The sequence below is a fragment of the Oncorhynchus mykiss genome, chromosome 22 (assembly GCF_013265735.2).
Source record: "Oncorhynchus mykiss isolate Arlee chromosome 22, USDA_OmykA_1.1, whole genome shotgun sequence".
NCBI lineage: Eukaryota > Metazoa > Chordata > Actinopteri > Salmoniformes > Salmonidae > Oncorhynchus > Oncorhynchus mykiss.
This window is the reverse complement of record NC_048586.1, coordinates 20,466,389-20,488,527: the sequence shown is the minus strand read 5'-3', so window position 1 is coordinate 20,488,527 and position 22,139 is coordinate 20,466,389. Positions and strand designations below refer to the sequence as shown.

General features: G+C 43.1%; 1 protein-coding gene across 5 annotated transcripts in view; it reads left to right on the top strand.

Annotated features, from left to right (window-relative positions):
• Nucleotides 1-22,139, top strand: part of hdac4 (histone deacetylase 4) — a 281,514-nt gene that overhangs the window by 172,451 nt on the left and 86,924 nt on the right. For all 5 annotated transcript variants that reach the window (XM_036958952.1, XM_036958951.1, XM_036958950.1 and 2 more), the window contains 2 exons: nucleotides 19,229-19,500; nucleotides 20,956-21,106. In XM_036958952.1, the coding sequence (XP_036814847.1) occupies nucleotides 19,229-19,500; nucleotides 20,956-21,106 (423 nt within the window). The remainder of the gene's footprint in view (nucleotides 1-19,228; nucleotides 19,501-20,955; nucleotides 21,107-22,139) is intronic.

Genomic DNA, 22,139 nt, shown 5'->3' with positions numbered 1-22,139 from the left:
CCTCCGCTCAGGCTTTTGTCCAACGTTGCGAGCGCACCTGGAAGAGGGTCAGGTCTGCACTTTGCCGTTATAGGGCGCAGACTGTGAGGGCTGCTAATAAGCGTAGAACTAAGAGTCCTAGATATTGTCGCGGTCAGAGAGTTTGGCTCTCCACTCAGAACCTTCCCCTTAAGACCACTTCTCGCAAGTTGACCCCGCGGTTCATTGGTCCGTTCCGTATTTCTCAGGTCATTAATCCTGTCGCAGTTCGACTTCTTCTTCCGCGATACCTTCGTCGCGTCCACCCGGTCTTCCATGTCTCCTGTATCAAGCCCGTTCTTCGCGCCCCCGCTCGTCTTCCCCCCCCCCCCCCCCATCCTTGTCGAGGGCGCACCCATCTACAGGGTCCGTAGGATTTTGGACATGCGTCCTCGGGGCCGTGGTCATCAGTACCTAGTAGATTGGGAGGGGTACGGTCCTGAGGAGAGGAGTTGGGTTCCCTCTCGGGACGTGCTGGACCGTGCGCTGATCGATGATTTCCTCCGTTGCCGCCAGGTTTCCTCCTCGAGTGCGCCAGGAGGCGCTCGGTGAGTGGGGGGGTACTGTCATGTACTGTCATGTTGTGTCTTGTTTCTGTCCTTTCCCTTCACCCTGTCTCCCTCTGCTGGTCGTTGTTAGGTTACCTTTTCTCCCCCTCTTTTCCCCAGCTGTGCCTTGTCTCCTCCTAACTACCTCGTCACCCCTTTTCCCACCTGTTCCCTTTTTCCCTCTGATTAGGTCTCTATATCTCTCTCTGTTCCTGCTCCTGTCCTTGTTGGATTCTTGTTTGTGTTGTTCATGCCTGAACCAGACTATCGTCATGTTTGCTGCAACCTTGTCCTGTCCTGTCGGAACCTGCCGGTCCATCTGAGCCTACGTTTTGTTTTGTTATTAAAGAAGCTCTGTTTACGTTAATTCGCTTTTGGGTCCTCATTCACGCACCGTAACAGATATAAAATAACTTAACTTGGCTGAGGTACGCTATGAGGCTTTAATAGGCCTAGTTACAATTGCAACAGGTCAAAAATGTTACATCCTACATAAAACAATCATTTAAATAAAAAATGTCTGCACGGTTCGATCTAAACAATGTAACTAATAATTAAAAGCTCACATTTGTAAATCCCAAACTCTAAGTAATTGGAAAGGTAAATACAAATTACGTGTGACACAATAAAGAATGTAAACAAGATGCTGTGTTTTTATTTACAGTAGTGATGGACAAGGCATTTTGGAAACAGGTTTTCAAACACTTGTTTTTCACAACTGCAGCAGGTGTAGCCCATCATGCAAATGTTTCCTATTAGCAGGACAATAGACTTTTTATAACCCAGCTACTGTTGTGAAAATCCCCCAACTTGCAATGTATTATGCTTAAGTACTCTAAAGTGTTACAGTTCTGTACACCTGGGGGAAAAAAATATATATATATATTTCCTTTAACATTCTGTGTTATCATGTATATTATTTTTGATATGTGAGGCATGTTTATAAATGCTTTATGAGTGGGAAAGTAGAAATGACATTACATTCATTTCATCTAATTTATACATAGACCTTTAATGTTGGTGTTATAGATCAGAGTGGCAAACTGCAAAGTTAATTACCATGAAGTGCTTAGCTATAAATGGTTTGTAAATGGGGAAACAGATTGGACTTTACTTTGACTGGACAGAGTTAATACATAGACCCTTTGTGCGTGTGTTATAGACCGGTATGAACAACCTCATTGTGTGATGTGGAGGAGGGCAGGTAATGAGTTACGCACGAGTTCATAGACCTTCAACTATATGATTTTGATCCGTAAAATGTACAGTGAGGATTGAACCCTGTGGGGATCTTCATGCACGATTGACCTTGGCGCGAAGAAGGTGGTAAGTCACAGGCTTATACCGGCCTTTGGGGGAATTGGGGCTTAAACAGGCTATATAGACCAGCATCATTTTCAAAACGTGGATTGGCCTTTTGGCATATTCACTAACACTGGTATGGCAGAAGCACTCTTTTGAGAACAGCCGTAATGATGACACTGCGCTGTCATTGTAATGAATCATCTATTAAGATGCCTAAATATGACCTCTTTACATAGCATGACATGAATGCTCTACAGATATGCTATGGATGTACAGTATTTAATTCACCTTTAATAGTACAGTTGGGAGCTGTTATAACATTGTAATGAAATTAAATGTGGTCAAAGTAAATAGTTACCGCGATGTAGGACTACAATTCGAACTTTCTTGTTTAGCCACTCGGTCATTCCAGTGAATGTGTGTCGATCTGTCTCTCCAGCTCAGACCAGTCCTTGTTCTCTCTGACACTGGTGGAGTAGTCCATCTTAATTACTCTATTACTCCCTAGTCTCAGAGGGCATGCAGGGTCAACGACTCCCCTTTTCCCATACGACCTCATGTCATCGGAGGGTTACCGCCAAACCTTTTGTCAGGACCCAGAGAACAAACCCCTCTCTGTGGAACCGAGCTAACTATGGACTCCTGCGAACGTCACTGCCACGCCATCGCCCTGACACATCAATAGTCACAAGTCCGGGTATTACCAGAGCCCTAGTTAGTTAGAGAGGTGGGGGTTGTGGCTGGGTGGCTCTTCTCCCAACAATGCCTTTCTGGGTGAGGACACATACCACTTTGAGCTGTTTGTGAAGAGTGGAGGGGTGGGAAAGTGTGCGTAAATGGGAGATGTTTGAGGGTGCGGCGGGCAGACAAGGGCCTGGACGTTTCTGAAAGGGCTCAATGTGTGGAATGATTCTCTCCGAAGGCCCCGTTTTGACCTACTTTGGTTTAACATTGTGTTTGTTGCTTGTTTGTGTGTGGAAACACTGACACGTGTGAGAATGCTTGTCTTTGTGTTTGCGCGTCCTTGCAGACGTCACATGGGTGGAAGTTTACTGCATGTCATTGGACGACAATTACACTGAAGGGGCTATGATTGGAACTGGTGGACATGAAACCTGGGCAAACAGTGACGACTACTGTGGAACTGCTGGATATGTGTAGTTAAGGTCCTGAGAAGCCAATGGGCAACCAGTCTCTGAAGTCTCTGAAGGCTACCAGACAGACTTGACCAAATGGACAGGTCAGAGGTCAAGATAGGTGTGTCCCTCAGTGCGACAGCTCCCTATACATCAAGGCTCCAAAATCACTGGAACACATCATCCCCACTGCGACTATAGTCTGACTTAGCCCCACCCTTCTCTGTATGCCGCCCTAAGGGAGGTATAGTGTTGCAGCCCATGCTGAAATCCGCCCGGTGCCAGCAATAGTCCACAACCTGTGATTGGTCAGTCGGGAGGCCAGGGCACCTCTGATAGGGCAGACTTCAATGCTCTTGTTTTGTTGCACAGGATATCCAGTTAGCTGGCATTGGTCTTGGGACCGTGCCAGGTGGCACTCCTCATAGTAGAAATCGATTAGAGAAAGAGCCTGATATTCTATACTGTGGTGTTCTTTCTCTCACTGTGGACTCAAAATATGAGTTGAAAGCATCCACATAATATTCCAGGAGTTTGTGCGTGTGCATTTGTATGTGGGTTTGTGTGTGTGTGACACATGCACGGTTCTGCTAACGCGTATGCATCTGGTCCATGTGCATCCTTATGTATGCTTGCCTTGATGTAATACTGTTGTTTCTCTATCCTAAGCTTGCTGTTTTTCCACATTCTATCAGTGTTTTAAGCGCTAGGCAAACTAAGTCTGCAGACATGCAGCCACTGAAAAGCAAGGCAGTGAGTTACATTTGGAGGGAAATGTTTTGAACTGACGTGTGCTAGGGCTCTTGTACATGTATTGCATTCTGAATGCTACAGGCACTTACTTGGGTTAGTTCTGCTAATGGAAGACAAACGTTTTTTCAGTCCCCGTTATTGACTGAGTCACTCTGTTCTATGGAAGATGTGAGGAAATAGAGATGATCTGATAGACGGTCAGAGTATCTTTGTTTTGCATACACTCATGATGAGATAGAAGACGCGTAGAGTTATTGAATGGAGTACAGTGTTAATGGTAGCTTCGCTGTTTACTGTGTGTTTACTGTGTGTGTGTGTGTGTGTGTGTGTGTGTGTGTGTGTGTGTGTGTGTGTGTGTGTGTGTGTGTGTGTGTGTGTGTGGACAGACCTGCATGACCTCTGGGGGCTGATTTAGGCGTGATGTATAGCCAAGTGGTGGCCCAAGTGTCCCTTCCCACAATGCAACGGGCTTCGCCCAGCGATCCCAGGAAATCAATCTCCATCAGCTACGGCAGCATGTCTCCTTCCGTCAGTGACACCTCTGCAGAGCACACACATACTGCCTCTCACACACACACATTCTCACACTCACAACCACCCCACACACTGTAAGTGCTTGGCGTGTCAGCAAATCCCCGCCGCTAAACTCATGTTGCAGTGGGATTGTTTTTTGCTCTGTTGCCATGTTGCATCATTACAACCCAGTACGTGTGTGTGGACCCAAACTGCAGCTCTGAGAGTGTGAGTGTGCGTGCACATGCACTGCTCATTGGGCTTGTGCGTGAATACTTGTGTGAATCTGTCTGTATACAGTGCCTTCAAAAAGTGTTCATACCCCTTGACATTTCCCACATTTTGTTGTTAGTCTGAATTTTAAATTGAGATGTTTTGTCACTGACCTACACACAGTACCCCATAATGTAAAATGATGGGAAATATTTTTGACAAATGAATTCAAAATGAAAAGCTGAGTCTATAAGTATTCAACCCCTTTGTTATGGGAAGCCTAAATAAGTTCAGGAGAAAAAAATGTGCTTAAGTCACAATAAGTTGCACAGATTCACTTTGTGTGCAATAATAGTGTTCAACATTAGTTTTAAATGACTACCTCATCTCTGTACACCACACATACAATTATCTGTAAGGTCTCTCAGTCGAGCAGTGAATTTCAAAAACAGATTCAACCGCAAAGACCATGTAGGTTTTGGAATGCCTCGCAAAGAAGGGCACCAATTGCTAGATGGGTAAAAAAAAAGCAGGCATTGAATATCCCTTTGAGCATGGTGAAGTTATTCATTACACTTTGGAGGGTAATATCAATACACCCAGTCCCTACAAAGATACAGGCGTCCTTCCTAACTCAGTTGCTGTAGAGGAAGGAAACCGCTTAGGGATTTTACCATGAGGCCAATGGTGACTTTAAAACAGAATTGAATGGCTGTGATAGGAGAAAGCTGAGTATGGATTAACAACATTGTAGTTACTCCACAATACTAACCTAATTGACAGAGTGAAAAGATGGAAGCTTGTACAGAATAAAACATATTCCAAAACATGCATCTGTTTGCAACCTGGCACCAAAGTAATACTAGAAAAAATGTGACAAAATGTTTAACTTTTTGTCCTGAATACAAAGTGTTTGGATCAAATCCAATACCACACATTTCTGAGTAACACTCTCCATATTTTCAAGCATAGTGGTGGCTGCATCATGATATGGGTATTCTTGTAATCGTTAAGAACTGGGGAGTTTTTTCAGGATACAAAAGCAACTGAATGGAGCTAAGCACAGGCAAAATCATAGAGGAAAACCTGGTTCAATCCTCTTTCCACTAGACACTGGGAGATTAATTCACCTTTCAGCAGGACAATAACCTAAAACACAAGGCTTGACTTAAATCTACTGGAGAATCAATGGCAAGTACTGAAATGGTTCTCCAGCAATGATCAAAAATCAATTTGACAGAGCTGGTGGAATTTTGAAAAGAATAATGTTGCACAATTTGGTATTTTATTAGGATCCCCATTAGCTCTTGCAAAAGCAGCAGCTACTCTTCCTGGGGTCTACTCAAAACATGAAACATAATACAGAATGACATGATACATAACATCAATAGACAAGAACAGCTCAAGGACAGAACTACATAAATTCTTTAAAAAGGCACATGTAGCCTTCATATCAATGCATACACACAAACTATCTAGGGGAGAGGCGTTGTGCCGCAAGGTGTTGCTTTATCTGTTTTTTAAACCAGGTTTGCTGTTTATTTGAGCAATATGAGATGGAAGTCCCATGCAATAATGGCTCTATATAATACTGTACTTTTTCTTGAATTTGTTCTGCATTTGGGGACTGTGAAAAAAACCCCGGTGGCATGTCTGGTGGGATAAGTGTGTGTGTCAGAGCTGTGTGTAAATTGACTATGCAAACAATTTGCTATTTTCAACACATTAATGTTTCTTATAAAAAGAAGTGATGCAGTCAGTCTCTCCTCAACTCTTAGCCAAGAGAGACTGGCATGCATAGTATTTATATCAGCCCTCTGTTTACAATTAAGAGCAACATGTGTCACTCTGTTCTGTGCCAGCTGCAGCTTAACTAGGTATTTCCTTGCAGCACTGGACCACACAACTGGACAATAGTCAAGATTGGACAAAACTAGAGCTTGCAGAACTTGCTTTTTGGAGTGTGGTGTCAAAAAAGCAGAGCATCTCTTTATTACGGCTAGACCTCTCCCCATCTTTTCAACAATTTGAATCTATGTGTTTTGACCATGACAGTTTGCAATCTAAGGTAATGCCAAGTAATTTAGTCTCCTCAACTTGTTCAACAGCCCCACCATTCATGACCAGATTCAGCTGAGGTCTAGAACCTAAGGAATGATTTGTACCAAATAGAATGCTCTTAGTTTTAGAGATTTATGGAATGATTCCAAAACAGACTGCAACTCTTTGTTAAGGGTTTCAGTGACTTCATTAGCTGTGGTTGCTGATGTGTATATGGTTGAATTATCAGCATACATGGACACATATGCTTTGTTTAATGCCAGTGGCAGGTCATTGGTAAAAATAGCAAAGCGTAAAAAGAGGGCCTAGAGCGCTGTCCTGTGGTACACCACACGTTACATGTTTGACATTAGAGAAGCTTCCATTAAAGAAAAGCATTTGAGTTCTATTAGATATAATCCACAATATGTCAGAGGTTGAAAAGCTATAGCACATAAGTTCTCTCAACAACAGGTTATGGTCAATAATATCAAAGTCTGTACTGAAATCTAACAGTACAGCTCCCACAATCTTCTTATTATCAATTTCTATCAACCAATCATCAGTTATTTGTGTCAGTGCAGGACATGTTGAGTGCCCTTCTCTATAAGTATGCTAAGAAAGTGTGTTGTTAATTTGTTTACAGAGAAATAGCATTGCATTTGATCAAACACAATTTTTTCAACCGTTTGCTAAAAGGTAGCAGCAAGCTTATAGGTCAAATCAAATCTAATCAAATCAAATCAAATGTTATTTGTCACATACACATGGTTAGCAAATGTTAATGCGAGTGTAGCGAAATGCTTGTGCTTCTAGTTCTGACAATGCAGTAATAACCAACAAGTCATCTAACTAACAATTCCAAAACTACTGTCTTATACACAGTGAAAGGGGATAAAGAATATGTACATAAGGATATATGAATGAGTGATGGTACAGAGCAGCATAGGCAGGATACAGTAGATGGTATCGAGTACAGTATATACATGAGGTGAGTATGTAAACAAAGTGGCATAGTTAAAGTGGCTAGTGATACATGTATTACATAAGGATGCAGTCGATGATATAGAGTACAGTATATACGTATGCATATGAGATGAATAATGTAGGGTAAGTAGCATTATATAAGGTAGCATTGTTTAAAGTGGCTAGTGATATATTTACATAATTTCCCATCAATTCCCATTATTAAAGTGGCTGGAGTTGAGTCAGTGTCAGTGTCAGTGTGTTGGCAGCAGCCACTCAATGTTAGTGGTGGCTGTTTAACAGTCTGATGGCCTTGAGATAGAAGCTGTTTTTCAGTCTCTCGGTCCCAGCTTTGATGCACCTGTACTGACCTCGCCTTCTGGATGATAGCGGGGTGAACAGGCAGTGGCTCGGGTGGTTGATGTCCTTGATGATCTTTATGGCCTTCCTGTAACATCGGGTGGTGTAGGTGTCCTGGAGGGCAGGTAGTTTGCCCCCGGTGATGCGTTGTGCAGACCTCACTACCCTCTGGAGAGCCTTACGGTTGTGGGCGGAGCAGTTGCCGTACCAGGCGGTGATACAGCCCGCCAGGATGCTCTCGATTGTGCATCTGTAGAAGTTTGTGAGTGCTTTTGGTGACAAACCAAATTTCTTCAGCCTCCTGAGGTTGAAGAGGCGCTGCTGCGCCTTCTTCACAATGCTGTCTGTGTGAGTGGACCAATTCAGTTTGTCTGTGATGTGTATGCCGAGGAACTTAAAACTTGCTACCCTCTCCACTACTGTTCCATCTATGTGGATAGGGGGGTGTTCCCTATGCTGTTTCCTGAAGTCCACAATCATCTCCTTAGTTTTGTTGACGTTGAGTCTGAGGTTATTTTTCTGACACCACACTCCGAGGACCCTCACCTCCTCTCTGTAGGCCGTCTCGTCGTTGTTGGTAATCAAGCCTACCACTGTTGTGTCGTCCGCAAACTTGATGATTGAGTTGGAGGCGTGCGTGGCCACGCAGTCGTGGGTGAACAGGGAGTACAGGAGAGGGCTCAGAACGCACCCTTGTGGGGCCCCAGTGTTGAGATCAGCGGGGTGGAGATGTTGTTGCCTACCCTCACCACCTGGGGGCGGCCCGTCAGTAAGTCCAGTACCCAGTTGCACAGGGCGGGGTCGAGACCCACGTCTCGAGCTTGATGACGAGCTTGGAGGGTACTATGGTGTTGAATGCCGAGCTGTAGTCGATGAACAGCATTCTCACATAGGTATTCCTCTTGTCCAGATGGGTTAGGGCAGTGTGCAGTGTGGTTGAGATTGCATCGTCTGTGGACCTATTTGGGCGGTAAGCAAATTGGAGTGGGTCTAGGGTGTCGGGTAGGGTGGAGGTGATATGGTCCTTGACTAGTCTCTCAAAGCACTTCATGATGACAGAAGTGAGTGCTACGGGGCGGTAGTCGTTTAGCTCAGTTACCTTAGCTTTCTTGGGAACAGGAACAATGGTGGCCCTCTTGAAGCATGTGGGAACAGCAGACTGGTATAGAGATTGATTGAATATGTCCGTAAACACACCGGCCAGCTGGTCTGCGCATGCTCTGAGGGCGCGGCTGGGGATGCCGTCTGGGCCTGCAGCCTTGCGAGGGTTAACACGTTTAAATGTCTTACTCACCTCGGCTGCAGTGAAGGAGAGTCCGCATGTTTTCGTTGCAGGCCGTGTCAGTGGCACTGTATTGTCCACAAAGCAGGCAAAAAAGTTATTTAGTCTGCCTGGGAGCAGGACATCCTGGTCCGTGACTGGGCTGGATTTCTTCTTGTAATCCGTGATTGACTGTAGACCCTGCCACATGCCTCTTGTGTCTGAGCCGTTTAATTGAGATTCTACTTTGTCTCTGTACTGACGCTTAGCTTGTTTGATAGCCTTGCGGAGGGAATAGCTGCACTGTTTGTAATCGGTCATGTTACCAGTCACCTTGCCCTGATTAAAAGCAGTGGTTTGCGCTTTCAGTTTCACGCGAACGCTGCCATCAATCCACGGTTTCTGGTTAGGGAATGTTTTAATCGTTGCTATGGGAACGACATCTTCAATGCACGTTCTAATGAACTCGCACACCGAATCAGCGTATTCGTCAATATTGTTATCTGACGCAATACGAAACATGTCCCAGTCCACGTGATGGAAGCAGTCTTGGAGTGTGGAGTCAGCTTGGTCGGACCAGCGTTGGACAGACCTCAGCGTGGGAGCCTCTTGTTTTAGTTTCTGTCTGTAGGCAGGGATCAACAAAATGGAGTCGTGGTCAGCTTTTCCGAAAGGAGGGCGGGGCAGGGCCTTATATGCATCGCGGAAGTTAGAGTAACAATGATCCAAGGTTTTTCCACCCCTGGTTGCGCAATCGATATGCTGATAAAATTTAGGCAGTCTTGTTTTCAGATTAGCCTTGTTAAAATCCCCAGCTACAATGAATGCAGCCTCCGGATAAATGGATTCCAGTTTGCAAGGAGTCAAATAAAGTTCGTTCAGAGCCATCGATGTGTCTGCTTGGGGGGGATATATACGGCTGTGATTATAATCGAAGAGAATTCTCTTGGTAGATAATGCGGTCTACATTTGATTGTGAGGAATTCTAAATCAGGTGAACAGAAGGATTTGAGTTCCTGTATGTTTCTTTCATCACACCATGTCTCGTTAGCCATAAGGCATACGCCCCCGCCCCTCTTCTTACCAGAAAGATAAGATAAGTTTCTGTCGGCGCGATGCGTGGAGAAACACGCTGGCTGCACCGCCTCCGATAGCGTCTCTCCAGTGAGCCATGTTTCCGTGAAGCAAAGAACGTTACAGTCTCTGATGTCCCTCTGGAATGCTACCCTTGCTCGGATTTCATCAACCTTGTTGTCAAGAGACTGGACATTGGCGAGAAGAATGCTAGGGAGTGGTGCACGAAGTGCCCGTCTCCGGAGTCTGACCAGAAGACCGCCTCGTTTCCCTCTTTTTCGGAGTCGTTTTTTTGGGTCGCTGCATGGGATCCATTCCGTTGTCCTGGGTGAAAGGCAGAACACAGGATCCGCGTCGCGAAAAACATATTCCTGGTCGTACTGATGGTGAGTTGACGCTAATCTTATATTCAGTAGTTCTTCTCGACTGTATGTAATGAAACCTAAGATGACCTGGGGTACTAATGTAAGAAATAACACGTAAAAAAACTAAACATTGCATAGTTTCCTAGGAACGCGAAGCGAGGCGGCCATCTCTGTCGGCGCCGGAAGTTCAGTTCAGGTCTGTTGTTAGAACCTGTAAAGGCTTCTTTACCACTCTTGGGTAGCGGAATTACTTTGGCTTCCCTCCAGGCCTGAGGACAAAGACTTTCCTCTAGGCTCAGATTAAAAATATGACAGATAAGAGTGGCTATAGTCAGCTACCATCCTCAGTAGCTTTTCATCTAAGTTCTCAATGCCAGGAGGTTTGTCATTATTGATCATTAACAATTTTTCCACCTCTCCCGAACTAACTTTACAAAATTCTAACTTGCACTGCTTTTCTTTCATTTTTTTTAAATGCATGAATGCAATTGTTCATTGTTAGCATTTCCTGCCTACGTTTGCCCACTTTGCCAATAAAGTAATCATTCAAATAATTGGCAACATCAAATGGTTTTGTGATGAATAAGCCATCTGATTTGATGAAAGATGGAGTTGAATTTGTCCTTCTGCCCATAATTTAATTTAAAGTACTCAAGTTTTTTCCATCATTCTTCATATCATTGATCTTGGCTTCATATTAAAGTTTCTTCTTTTTATTGAGTTTCGTCACATAATTTCTCAATTTGCAGTAAGTCAGCCAGTCAGATGTGCAGCCAGACTTATTAGCCACTCCTTTTGCCCCATCTCTTTCATCCATACAGTTTTTCAATTTCTCATCGATCCATGAAGCCTTAACAATTCTGTCAGTTTCTTAACAGGTGCATGTTTATCAATAATTGGAAGAAGCAATTCCATAAATTCATCAAGTGCAGCGTCTGGATGCTCCTCGTTAATCAGACCAACAAATATTTTTAACATCCACATAAGAGTCACAGAAAAATCTTTTGTATGATCTCTTATATACTTTTTTTAGGCCCAGCTTTTGGAACTTTGGCTTTTCTGGATATAGCCACTATATTGTGATCACTGCATCCAATGGGTATGGATACAGATTTAGAACAAAGTTATATAGTATTAGTAAACATGTGATCGATACATGTGGATGATCTTGTTCCTGTTGTGTTTGTAAACGCCCTGGTAGGTTGATTAATAACCCGAACCAGACTACAGGCACTGGTTACAGTGAGAAGCTTCCTCTTGATCAAAACCAGTCAATATTCAGGTCCCCAAGAAAGTAGACCTCTCTGTTTACATCTCATACACTATTAAGCATTTCACACACATTATTTATATACTGACTGTTAGCACTTGGTGGCCTAAAGCAACACCCCAAAAGAAAAGGCTTTAGATGCGCCAAGTGAACCCACAACCATAACACTTCATTAACACTTGACATACGATCTTCTCTAAGCATTACAGGGATATGGCTCTGAATTTATACAGCAACACCTCCCCCATAAGCATTTATGTCTCTTCTATAGATGTTATATCCTTGTATTGCCTCTGATGTATCCTCAAATGAATTATCTAAGTCAGTCTCAGAAATGGCTAATATATGAATGTTATCTGATGTTAGCAAGTTATTGATTTCATGAAGCTGATTTCTAAGGCTGCATATATTAATACGGGCTATTTTCAGCCCTTTCCTGGGTAGCTTATCAGAGACAGGTATAATACTGAAAAGAGCAGACAAAGCAAGAAAGAAAACGTATACATTCAGCAGTCCCTTAATCAATTGGTGTGTGTGACTGTGTGTGTGTGTGTGTGTGTGTATCTGTGCTGCGGGGGTTGAGGCTACGAACCCATAGGCTTGGCTCTCTCATCCCATCCAGGCTTCTGGGAGGGAGGGTGGACAATGAGCCTGTCAAAGCGGATGTATGCAATGTCCCCACGCACTCTGGCAGCTTTCATGGCTGGGATCAATCCAGGTGTGGAAATCTCTTGGAGACAGCAGCAATCGCTAGCCAAAGGTGCTTCTACAAAGTCATAACTTAGGGGTGTGAATACATATGTAAATTAGATTTCTGTATTTCAATACCTGTTGCAAACATTTCAAAAAAATATATATTTTCACATTGTCATCATGGCGTTTTGTGTGTAGATGAGTGAGAAAAAATATATTTAGTACATTTTGAATTCAGGCTGGAACACTACAAAATGTGGAATAAAGCAAGCGGTATGAATATTTTCTGAAGGCACTGTATGTGTGTTGTGTGTATGGGTGTGTGTATGTGTGTGTGCATGTATTTGTGCGTGTTCACATGTGTATGGATTTGTTTGACTGCATACGTGTTTGTGTGAGAGCCATCCACCTCCTCTTCCTCTCGGGCAGGCCAATGACCAGGAGTGTCCCAACCAACCCAGATTAGAAGGGATCAAGTGAAAGATAACTAGGAACAACTGTCTGGACATTGTTTTTTTTTAAACTTCACTCAGCCTCAAAGCTTCTCTCCGTAGAAGTCTAATTCTTTCGTTCTGACCCATTTCTGTTTTGTAATTCTATTTATCCTTTATGTAACCAAAAGGGAGTCATTGCCAAGACAGACAGCAACATGCGTTTAGGCTAAGAGTGTAACTGTAAAACACGGCTCAACAGAAAGACATTACTTTTTCTTTACATACAGTGTAGATCAAGTGTGGACTGTATCCAACATCTCACATATTGTCCCTTTGTGCCCTACAGAAGATTGAAGCTACTGTCTGAATTGAAGGTATAAAACATATCAAAACTATCCAATGAGCAAAAGATGTTGAAAAGACAAGTCGGTTACGGAGACTCATTCCTATGAGCAAAAGATGTTGTCTTTTCAACGTCTTGTGCTCACTGGAGTCACTTAGATCTGACTGTTGCACCACCAACTCTGCACCACTGACTGTTTATACAAATGTGTGAGAATTTATGTTAAGGGTTCATGCATGTGTCTACGTCATATGGCGTATGTGTTACGTAGCAGCTCTTTGTCTTCATCTCCATGCCAAGCAGTAAGGCTCCAGCTGAACAAGCTCAAAGACACCACACAGAAAGTTGCTTCCTGTCCAGAAGAACATTTGCTACCCCCTCCTACCCTCTGAATACACCCTCAATGCCGCCTTTGTGCTCATACCCTCCACCCCTCCCTCACACCCATGCCGTCACAGAGCACATTTTTACGCTATTCCTTGATGAGGGTGGCAGACTATTCTTTTTTTGTACAATTTGATAAAAAAAAAATGTAAAAAAAATACAGAACATACACATACAAACGACAACATCACACCTGCCCAGACCCACATGCTCGCGCCCCCATCTCCAGCGCCCGCATCACTCTCCGCCACATGGCCTTAAGCTGCACCATTTTGTTTCTCTCCATCGCCTCACGCCCTTTCAACATTTAGATAATAAAGCATTTGACCTTTCCATTGTGTTAACAACAGAGCGTTGGTTGATTTTCAGTTTGTAAGTATACTTTTTTTCAAGACGATTGATGAGAAATGTATCGGCCAACCCGTCAGGTATCTTACAGCACCCTCATATGCCATGTCTTGAACTATGCAGACAGACAGGTTAAATGTACATTTACATTGGAATACTTCTGACTGACAACTTTAGAACTCTGCCCTTAACTTTTGGACATTATAGCGTTCCCAGAAGGCATGGATTTATTGAGTCATTGTTAGTGTTACACGTAAGACATGACTCTGCAGAATTTGTGAATTTTGTCTCTTGTAAAATAAATGATATATTTTTTTATACTGGATTAAGTGTAAATTAACTGCAATTGGTTAGTTATGTTCCAACATTGCCTCCATCTTGTGCCAATATCAGTTCAAGTCTTGGTTCCAATAGTTTATATATATTATTTAAGAGATTGTCAGTTAGGCTATCTGCAAGGTTTTGTTTAGCTTACCTATCAAATGAGTATCCTTTTCTGGCTCAAATAGGATTCCTTCAAGATTTCTCCGATATCCAAAAGATTTCAAATCGAAATGTCATGATATAAAACTTTAAAGTTAAGTTTAAGTCTTATATTTGAAAATATCTACATTGGTCAATCGAATAATGCTTTTTAATGCTGTCATGGAAATACATTTATTTCCTATTACCAAGACATTTACGGTTTCTATGTCTTTAGTTTGTCATGTGGACCAATTTATTGGTGAATTCTGAAATGCTAATAAAGATTTTTCCATAGGGTTGTGTTTTTAGGGAGTGATATTGGTTCATGTAGAATACATTTAATTTTCTTCTATTTAATTATAGTGTTCTTAACTTTGAAAATGTTTATGTTCTTAGCTTTATCACAGTTTTCTCCCCTCTTTACCCCACCCAAGCCACGCTTATCACCCCCTCCCATCCTTGCCCTCCCTTACCCACCCAGGCAAAGTTTATCCCAACCTCCCGTCTTTTCCCACCCTCCCTTCTTCTCAGACACATGTCGCAACATTTATCTAATGTAAAAAACACAATTTCAAAAGTAGAGACTCAGAGCCGGAAAATGGTATATCATACACTACAGTTGAGGAACAGTGGAAAAGTCATTCTGCTTTGAAAGTTGATAAAGTTCTAACCCCAATTTTGAGAAAATGGCCCTTGAATGGTTTAGGTAAACCTACTGGAGAGCTCTTCTTTGTCTACACCCATTCAGCAATCGTTCACACACTCTTAAGTCTTAGCCCCACCCATCTCTTTAAGGATTCACATTTGAGGCCATGTGCTAGACAGAGTGAGTACGGTGGTTTACTAAACAACTAAAGATTTCAAGACTAAAGGCTGGTTTATACTGTCTATCGACATGTCTGTAGACAGTTGTCACAGTGACATCATGAACATTCTATTGTCGTCCGTCATCAAGCTTGTTATTGTCGTTATGTAAAAGTATAAACACAGAAACGATAGGCTGGTGGACCAGAATAGCATAACTGGTGTATTTAACACCATCTGTTTAAAACAATATTTTGGTTCGTTTCTAGCTTGTTAGCGAGCTAACGTTAGGTTAGCTTGCTAGCTAGTTCAACTAATGCTAGCTAGTTCAAATAAGGATCATATAGCTGACAGAGTTATAACGTTTGCTAATTTGTATTCATTATTACAGGAAAATAAACTCACAACAAGATCATTATTTACAAGTTAATGGCAAGCTAATTACTAAATAAAAGCAGGGCAATGTACTGGAGAATTTGTGAACTTGGACACTGTCTCTTTGGCCTAACTTTATATCCTAGTTTGACTTTGGTGCAGGGCATGTTGTTTTTCACATTACCGTCTCTGATAAACACACACTATATAAACGTGTATTTGTCACATGCACAGGATGCAGAAGGTATAAACGGTACAGTCAAATGAGTCTTTTGTTTAGACAATGAACCATAAATGAAAATGGCTTTCATATAGAATTAGAAACGTATAATATCTGAAAATGTAGCTAGCTAGACTATCTTACCCGAATACATGGATGATCGCTTCTCTCTCTCTGTCATGGATGCCATGGTTGCCCTTAGTTTGAAGATGTACAGTGCCTTGCGAAAGTATTCGGCCCCCTTGAACTTTGCGACCTTTTGCCACATTTCCACATTTCAGGCAAACATAAAGATATAAAACTGTATTTTTTTGTGAAGAATCAACAACAAGTGGGACACAATCATGAAGTGGAACGACATTTATTGGATATTTCAAACTTTTTTAACAAATCAAAAACTGAAAAATTGGGCGTGCAAAATTATTCAGCCCCCTTAAGTTAATACTTTCTAGCGCCACCTTTTGCTGCGATTACAGCTGTAAGTCGCTTGGGGTATGTCTCTATCAGTTTTGGACATCGAGAGACTGAAATTTTTTCCCATTCCTCCTTGCAAAACAGCTCGAGCTCAGTGAGGTTGGATGGAGAGCATTTGTGAACAGCAATTTTCAGTTCTTTCCACAGATTTTTGATTGGATTCATTGACTTGGCCATTCTAACACCTGGATATGTTTATTTTTGAACCATTCCATTGTAGATTTTGCTTTATGTTTTGGATCATTGTCTTGTTGGAAGACAAATCTCCGTCCCAGTCTCAGGTCTTTTGCAGACTCCATCAGGTTTTCTTCCAGAATGGTCCTGTATTTGGCTCCATCCATCTTCCCACCAATTTTAACCATCTTCCCTGTCCCTGCTGAAGAAAAGCAGGCCCAAACCATGATGCTGCCACCACCATGTTTGACAGTGGGGATGGTGTGTTCAGAGTGATGAGCTGTGTTGCTTTTACGCCAAACATAACATTTTGCATTGTTGCCAAAAAGTTCAATTTTGGTTTCATCTGACCAGAGCACCTTCTTCCACATGTTTGCTGTGTCTCCCAGGTGGCTTGTGGCAAACTTTAAACGACACTTTTTATGGATATCTTTAAGAAATGGCTTTCTTCTTGCCACTCTTCCATAAAGGCCAGATTTGTGCAATATAATTGTTGTCCTATGGACAGAGTCTCCCACCTCAGCTGTAGATCTCTGCAGTTCATTCAGAGTGATCATGGCCTCTTTTCTGCATCTCTGATCAGTCTTCTCCTTGTATGAGCTGAAAGTTTAGAGGGACGGCCAGGTCTTGGTAGATTTGCAGTGGTCTGATACTCCTTCCATTTCAATATTATCGCTTGCACAGTGCTCCTTGGGATGTTTAAAGCTTGGGAAATCTTTTTGTATCCAAATCCGGCTTTAAACTTCTTCACAACAGTATCTCGGACCTGCCTGGTGTGTTCCTTGTTCTTCATGATGCTCTTTGCGCTTTTGACGGACCTCTGAGACTATCACAGTGCAGGTGCATTTATACGGAGACTTGATTACACACAGGTGGATTGTATTTATCATCATTAGTCATTTAGGTCAACATTGGATCGTTCAGAGATCCTCACTGAACTTCTGGAGAGAGTTTGCTGCACTGAAAGTAAAGGGGCTGAATAATTTTGCACGCCCAATTTTTCAGTTTTTGATTTGTTAAAAAAGTTTGAAACATCCAATAAATGTCGTTCCACTTCATGATTGTGTCCCACTTGTTGTTGATTCTTCATAAAAAAATACAGTTTTATATCTTTATGTTTGAAGCCTGAAATGTGGCAAAAGGTCGCAAAGTTCAAGGGGGCCGAATACTTTTGCAAGGCACTGTAATCTGGAGACCGGTGTTTTATAACAGCCTTCTGTGTGTTCTCTTTCGACTCCCTCCGCATATTTGCAAATCAAATGCCAGAATTATCTCCTTAGCTATCATTCTCTGCTTCCACTGGACATTCCACTGATTTTGAAAATCGTTCTTCCAGAAAGTGGAAAGCATCTTTCAAAAAAGCCAAGTGAGAGCGGATAACCTACATATACTGAGCAGCTCATGTTATAGACAGAATCGTGCTACATGGCAGACCAATCCGAACTCATCTCTCAGCATGTCCAGCCCATCCATTATCTCAGCCAATCATTGAAGGTTCCTGCCTTTTTCTGTGGCTAAACCAACTAGGCTCGTAATTGAACAATTCTGTATTTACAGATGGTATATACGTTTTTTATTATGGCACATGAAAGTTTACATGTTCCAGAAGGCATTTCTGCCCAAAAAACGCATTTTGATCAAAATAAATATTAAAATTTAAATGCCTCTCCTGTGAAGTAGTGACAGGCGAGATACACTTAGTTTCCTGAAAGGAGTCACATATGTCCTCTTTTGTATTGTCTTTTCACTGTCCATGTAACTCATTGGCATCGGCTACTTCTATCGTTACTTCCTAAAGAGAGACAGTTACTTTGGGACAGTAGAGTTTAGATTTAATAGGGGGGAGGGGGAAAGAAGATTTGTCTGTCTATTCTGTTCTCTGCATTGATAAACTCTGTGACCTTTTTGTGGGGGACCTCTTTTGTTAGGCCCTAATCCCCTCCGTACTCTCACTTCAGGCCAGGGTCATTGTAGTCCTATTCTTTTCCCTTGAACTCGTGGCATTGAGATTAGTGCCCTGCTGTGCGCTGACTCAGTGGAAATGAGTGGGGATCCTTTTTGGGATACATACGGACAGAGAAGCACACACAGAAACACACGCACGCGCACACACACACACACACACACACACACACACACACAAACACACACACAGACACGCAAACACACACACAGACACGCAAACACACACACAAATACACACACCCCTCTAGCTCTTTGTGAGCATACTTCACCCTTTCATCTATTCCCAGTCCACACATATGGTGACAATGCTTGAACATACACACATAGTAGTTGCTCTCAGTGGTTTTGTCCTTTTGTTTGCAGCCTTTCATCACTCCCAACATCACAAAACTCCTATTGTGGTACATTGGCACCACACTCAGCGTGTTGGTTTACCCTAGTGTGTCAAAACTGCCATAGTTAAACTAGCATACGTGCCGTGTAGTCCTAGAATGAGGACTCATTAGCCTTTCGGGTGTCTATTCTATGAGTCATTCAATGCCATTGAATGGGCTACTGTAGGACCTGCAACTACTTATGTGCATTAGTGTGTGTCTGTGTGTGTGAGTGAGTGAGAAAGAGCCTTGGGAAAGACTATCCTTTCTCTTTTGATTGAACCCTACATCATAAAGAAACAACAACCATGAAAAATCAGTCAGTAACCCATTCTCTCTCTGCCTCTCCCCAGTCGACGTGAGAGCGGCACTGCCCATGCAGGTGCCCCCGGCCGCCATCCCCATGGACCTGCGCATGGACCAGCCCTTTGGCCTGGCACCGCGACCAGACGACCAGGGCCACCAAGGACAGGTCCCAGGTCTTCGGGAGCAGCAGCTGCAGCAGGAGCTGTTGGCCCTCAAACACAAACAGCAGATCCAGAGACAGCTGCTCATCGCCGAGTTCCAGCGGCAACATGAGCAGCTCTCACGCCAGCATGAGGTCCAGCTACAGGAGCATGTTAAGGTGTGTTTGCCCCCCCTCCCCGACACCCTGCTTTTCCACCTCCCTCCATCCCTCCATCGCCTTTGCTCGAGAGCATTCTGACTCAACAGATTGTCAATGTGCTGTTTTAAGGACAGAGAGAATGGGTGTAGGAGAGGACATGTCTGTACGTGTGTGTGTGTGTGTGTGTGTTGGATGTAACTGGATCCGCCGGTTGTGTTGGGTTGCTTTTCTGATCTCCAGTCCTTGAGAAACTGTGTACTGGCTCATACATGTGTGTGACAACGAGAGAAACATTTCGCTCTGCAAACAGGCCGCAGCTTCAGCCAATGGGAGCGAGGCAACCTAGGCTAAAAATAACTCTGTCTGAAAGCTCCAGTCGACACATCACTAGCTCTGCATTATGCCTTGACAGCTTGCTGACTGTATTCAATTCTGCTCCCTTCCAGTTAACACCCACCTGTGCCACTGTCCATAGTGAGGCTTTTATCATTCAGTCATTTAGGCATTTAGTCTCACTCTTGCTGACTTCTTTCTTGAGAAGAAATTCAAATAATCTGTTTCCAAGCTATGAAACCTGCAGGGGATACTAGCTGTTGGAATTGAGTGATATGACGTCAGCCATTGGTTTCAAATCAAATACATGCATATTTGCTATTGAGAGGAAGTGTGTTAGAGTGTGTGTTCAAGTGTGTGTTTTTTGTTTGTCTGATATCACCTTATATAGATAATATGTGACTGTCTCTCTCCCTTCCTTTCCTCTCCCTCTCCCCATCTCCCTCCCTTTTAGTCACCCTCTCCCTCCTCCTCTCCCCCCACGTCCCTCCACCCCTCTCTAAAGCATCAGCAGGTGGTTGTACCGCCCTTGTAGTAACGTTGTGGTAACATTGTTGCAGCACCAGCAGGACGTCCTGGCCCTGAAACATCAGCAGGTGGTTGTACCGCCCTTGTAGTAACGTTGTGGTAACATTGTTGCAGCGCCAGCAGGACCTCCTGGCCCTGAAACATCAGCAGGTGGTTGTACTGCCCTTGTAGTAACGTTGTGGTAACATTGTTGCAGCGCCAGCAGGACCTCCTGGCCCTGAAACATCAGCAGGTGGTTTTACTGCCCTTGTAGTAACGTTGTGGTAACATTGTTGCAGCGCCAGCAGGACCTCCTGGCCCTGAAACATCAGCAGGTGGTTGTACTGCCCTTGTAGTAACGTTGTGGTAACATTGTGTTGCAGCACCAGCAGGACCTCCTGGCCCTGAAACATCAGCAGGTGGTTGTACTGCCCTTGTAGTAACGTTGTGGTAACATTGTTGCAGCACCAGCAGGACCTCCTGGCCCTGAAACATCAGCAGGTGGTTGTACCGCCCTTGTAGTAACGTTGTGGTAACATTGTGTTGCAGCACCAGCAGGACCTCTTGGCCCTAAAACATCAGCAGGTGGTTGTACCGCCCTTGTAGTAACGTTGTGGTAACATTGTGTTGCAGCACCAGCAGGACCTCCTGGCCCTGAAGCATCAGCAGGAGCTGCTGGAGCACCAGAGGAAGATGGAGAGACACCGCCAAGAGCAGGAGATGGAGAAGCAGCAGAGGGAGCAGAAACTCCTACTGCTCAAGAACAAGGAGCGTGGCCAGGAGAGTGAGTTGCTCAGAAGGACAATTTATATTTTGGGGCTAATGTTACATTGTCATATAACGGGGCCAATGCTACAATACTACGTTGTGGCCAACTCTATGTTATCAAAAAGTGTGACCAATTCTGCATGATCTCTTTGTGGTTAACACTAGGGATGTGACAAAGGGAGAAAACATTTTTAACGATTACAATGCAATTTTTATAAATATTTTTTCCCGTTAAAATGATTAGAGCATTTGTGACCAACCGCCTTGATTCAGTCTTATGTAGAAACATTTTAAATTGTTTTTCTTTTACATTGTATAAAAGCAGAGACACAGAGCTACAAAATGGTATATCATTCACTGAATCTGAGGAACAATGGGAAAGTTATTCTGCTTTGTCAGGTGATAAACTTGTCATTTCACTTTTGAGAAAATGACCTTTGAATGTTTTGGTACCAACTGGAGAGCTCTTCTTTGTCTACACCCATTCAGCATCGTTCACACCCTCTTAAGCTTTAGCCCCACCCATCTCTTTAAGGGTTGATCTGAGCTCACTGAACATACATTTTTTTTCCCCCTTTATGATGTTAGTAGTAGTTTTGTGATAACTGCACTGTGATTGAAATTTTGTGGAAGTTTTTCAGTTAACGTTGCAATTTTGTTTAAAAGTTTTAACGTTTAAACATTCACACCCCAAGCTAACATTACATTATCACCTTGTGGCTAAATCATATGCTGTGGTTATCTTGACATTATCATATACCGTGGCCAATGCTACATTATCACATTGTGGCTAAAGAGTATTATCATTGTGGCTAACACTACAGTATCATGGCTGATGCTACACCATCATAGTATTAGAGGGACAGTGTTAGCATTAGCATCAGTGATGGTGCAGTATGAGTGATGAGAGCAGGAGTTGGGTAAATAGCAGTAAATCCTCCTAAAGCTGGCCAGCAATTTTTTTTATTTTTTTATTTTTTACTTACGTTTTACCCAAGCTCTTGTAAAACACTACAGCACACTCTTCAAATACGTCATTAAAGCTCCCC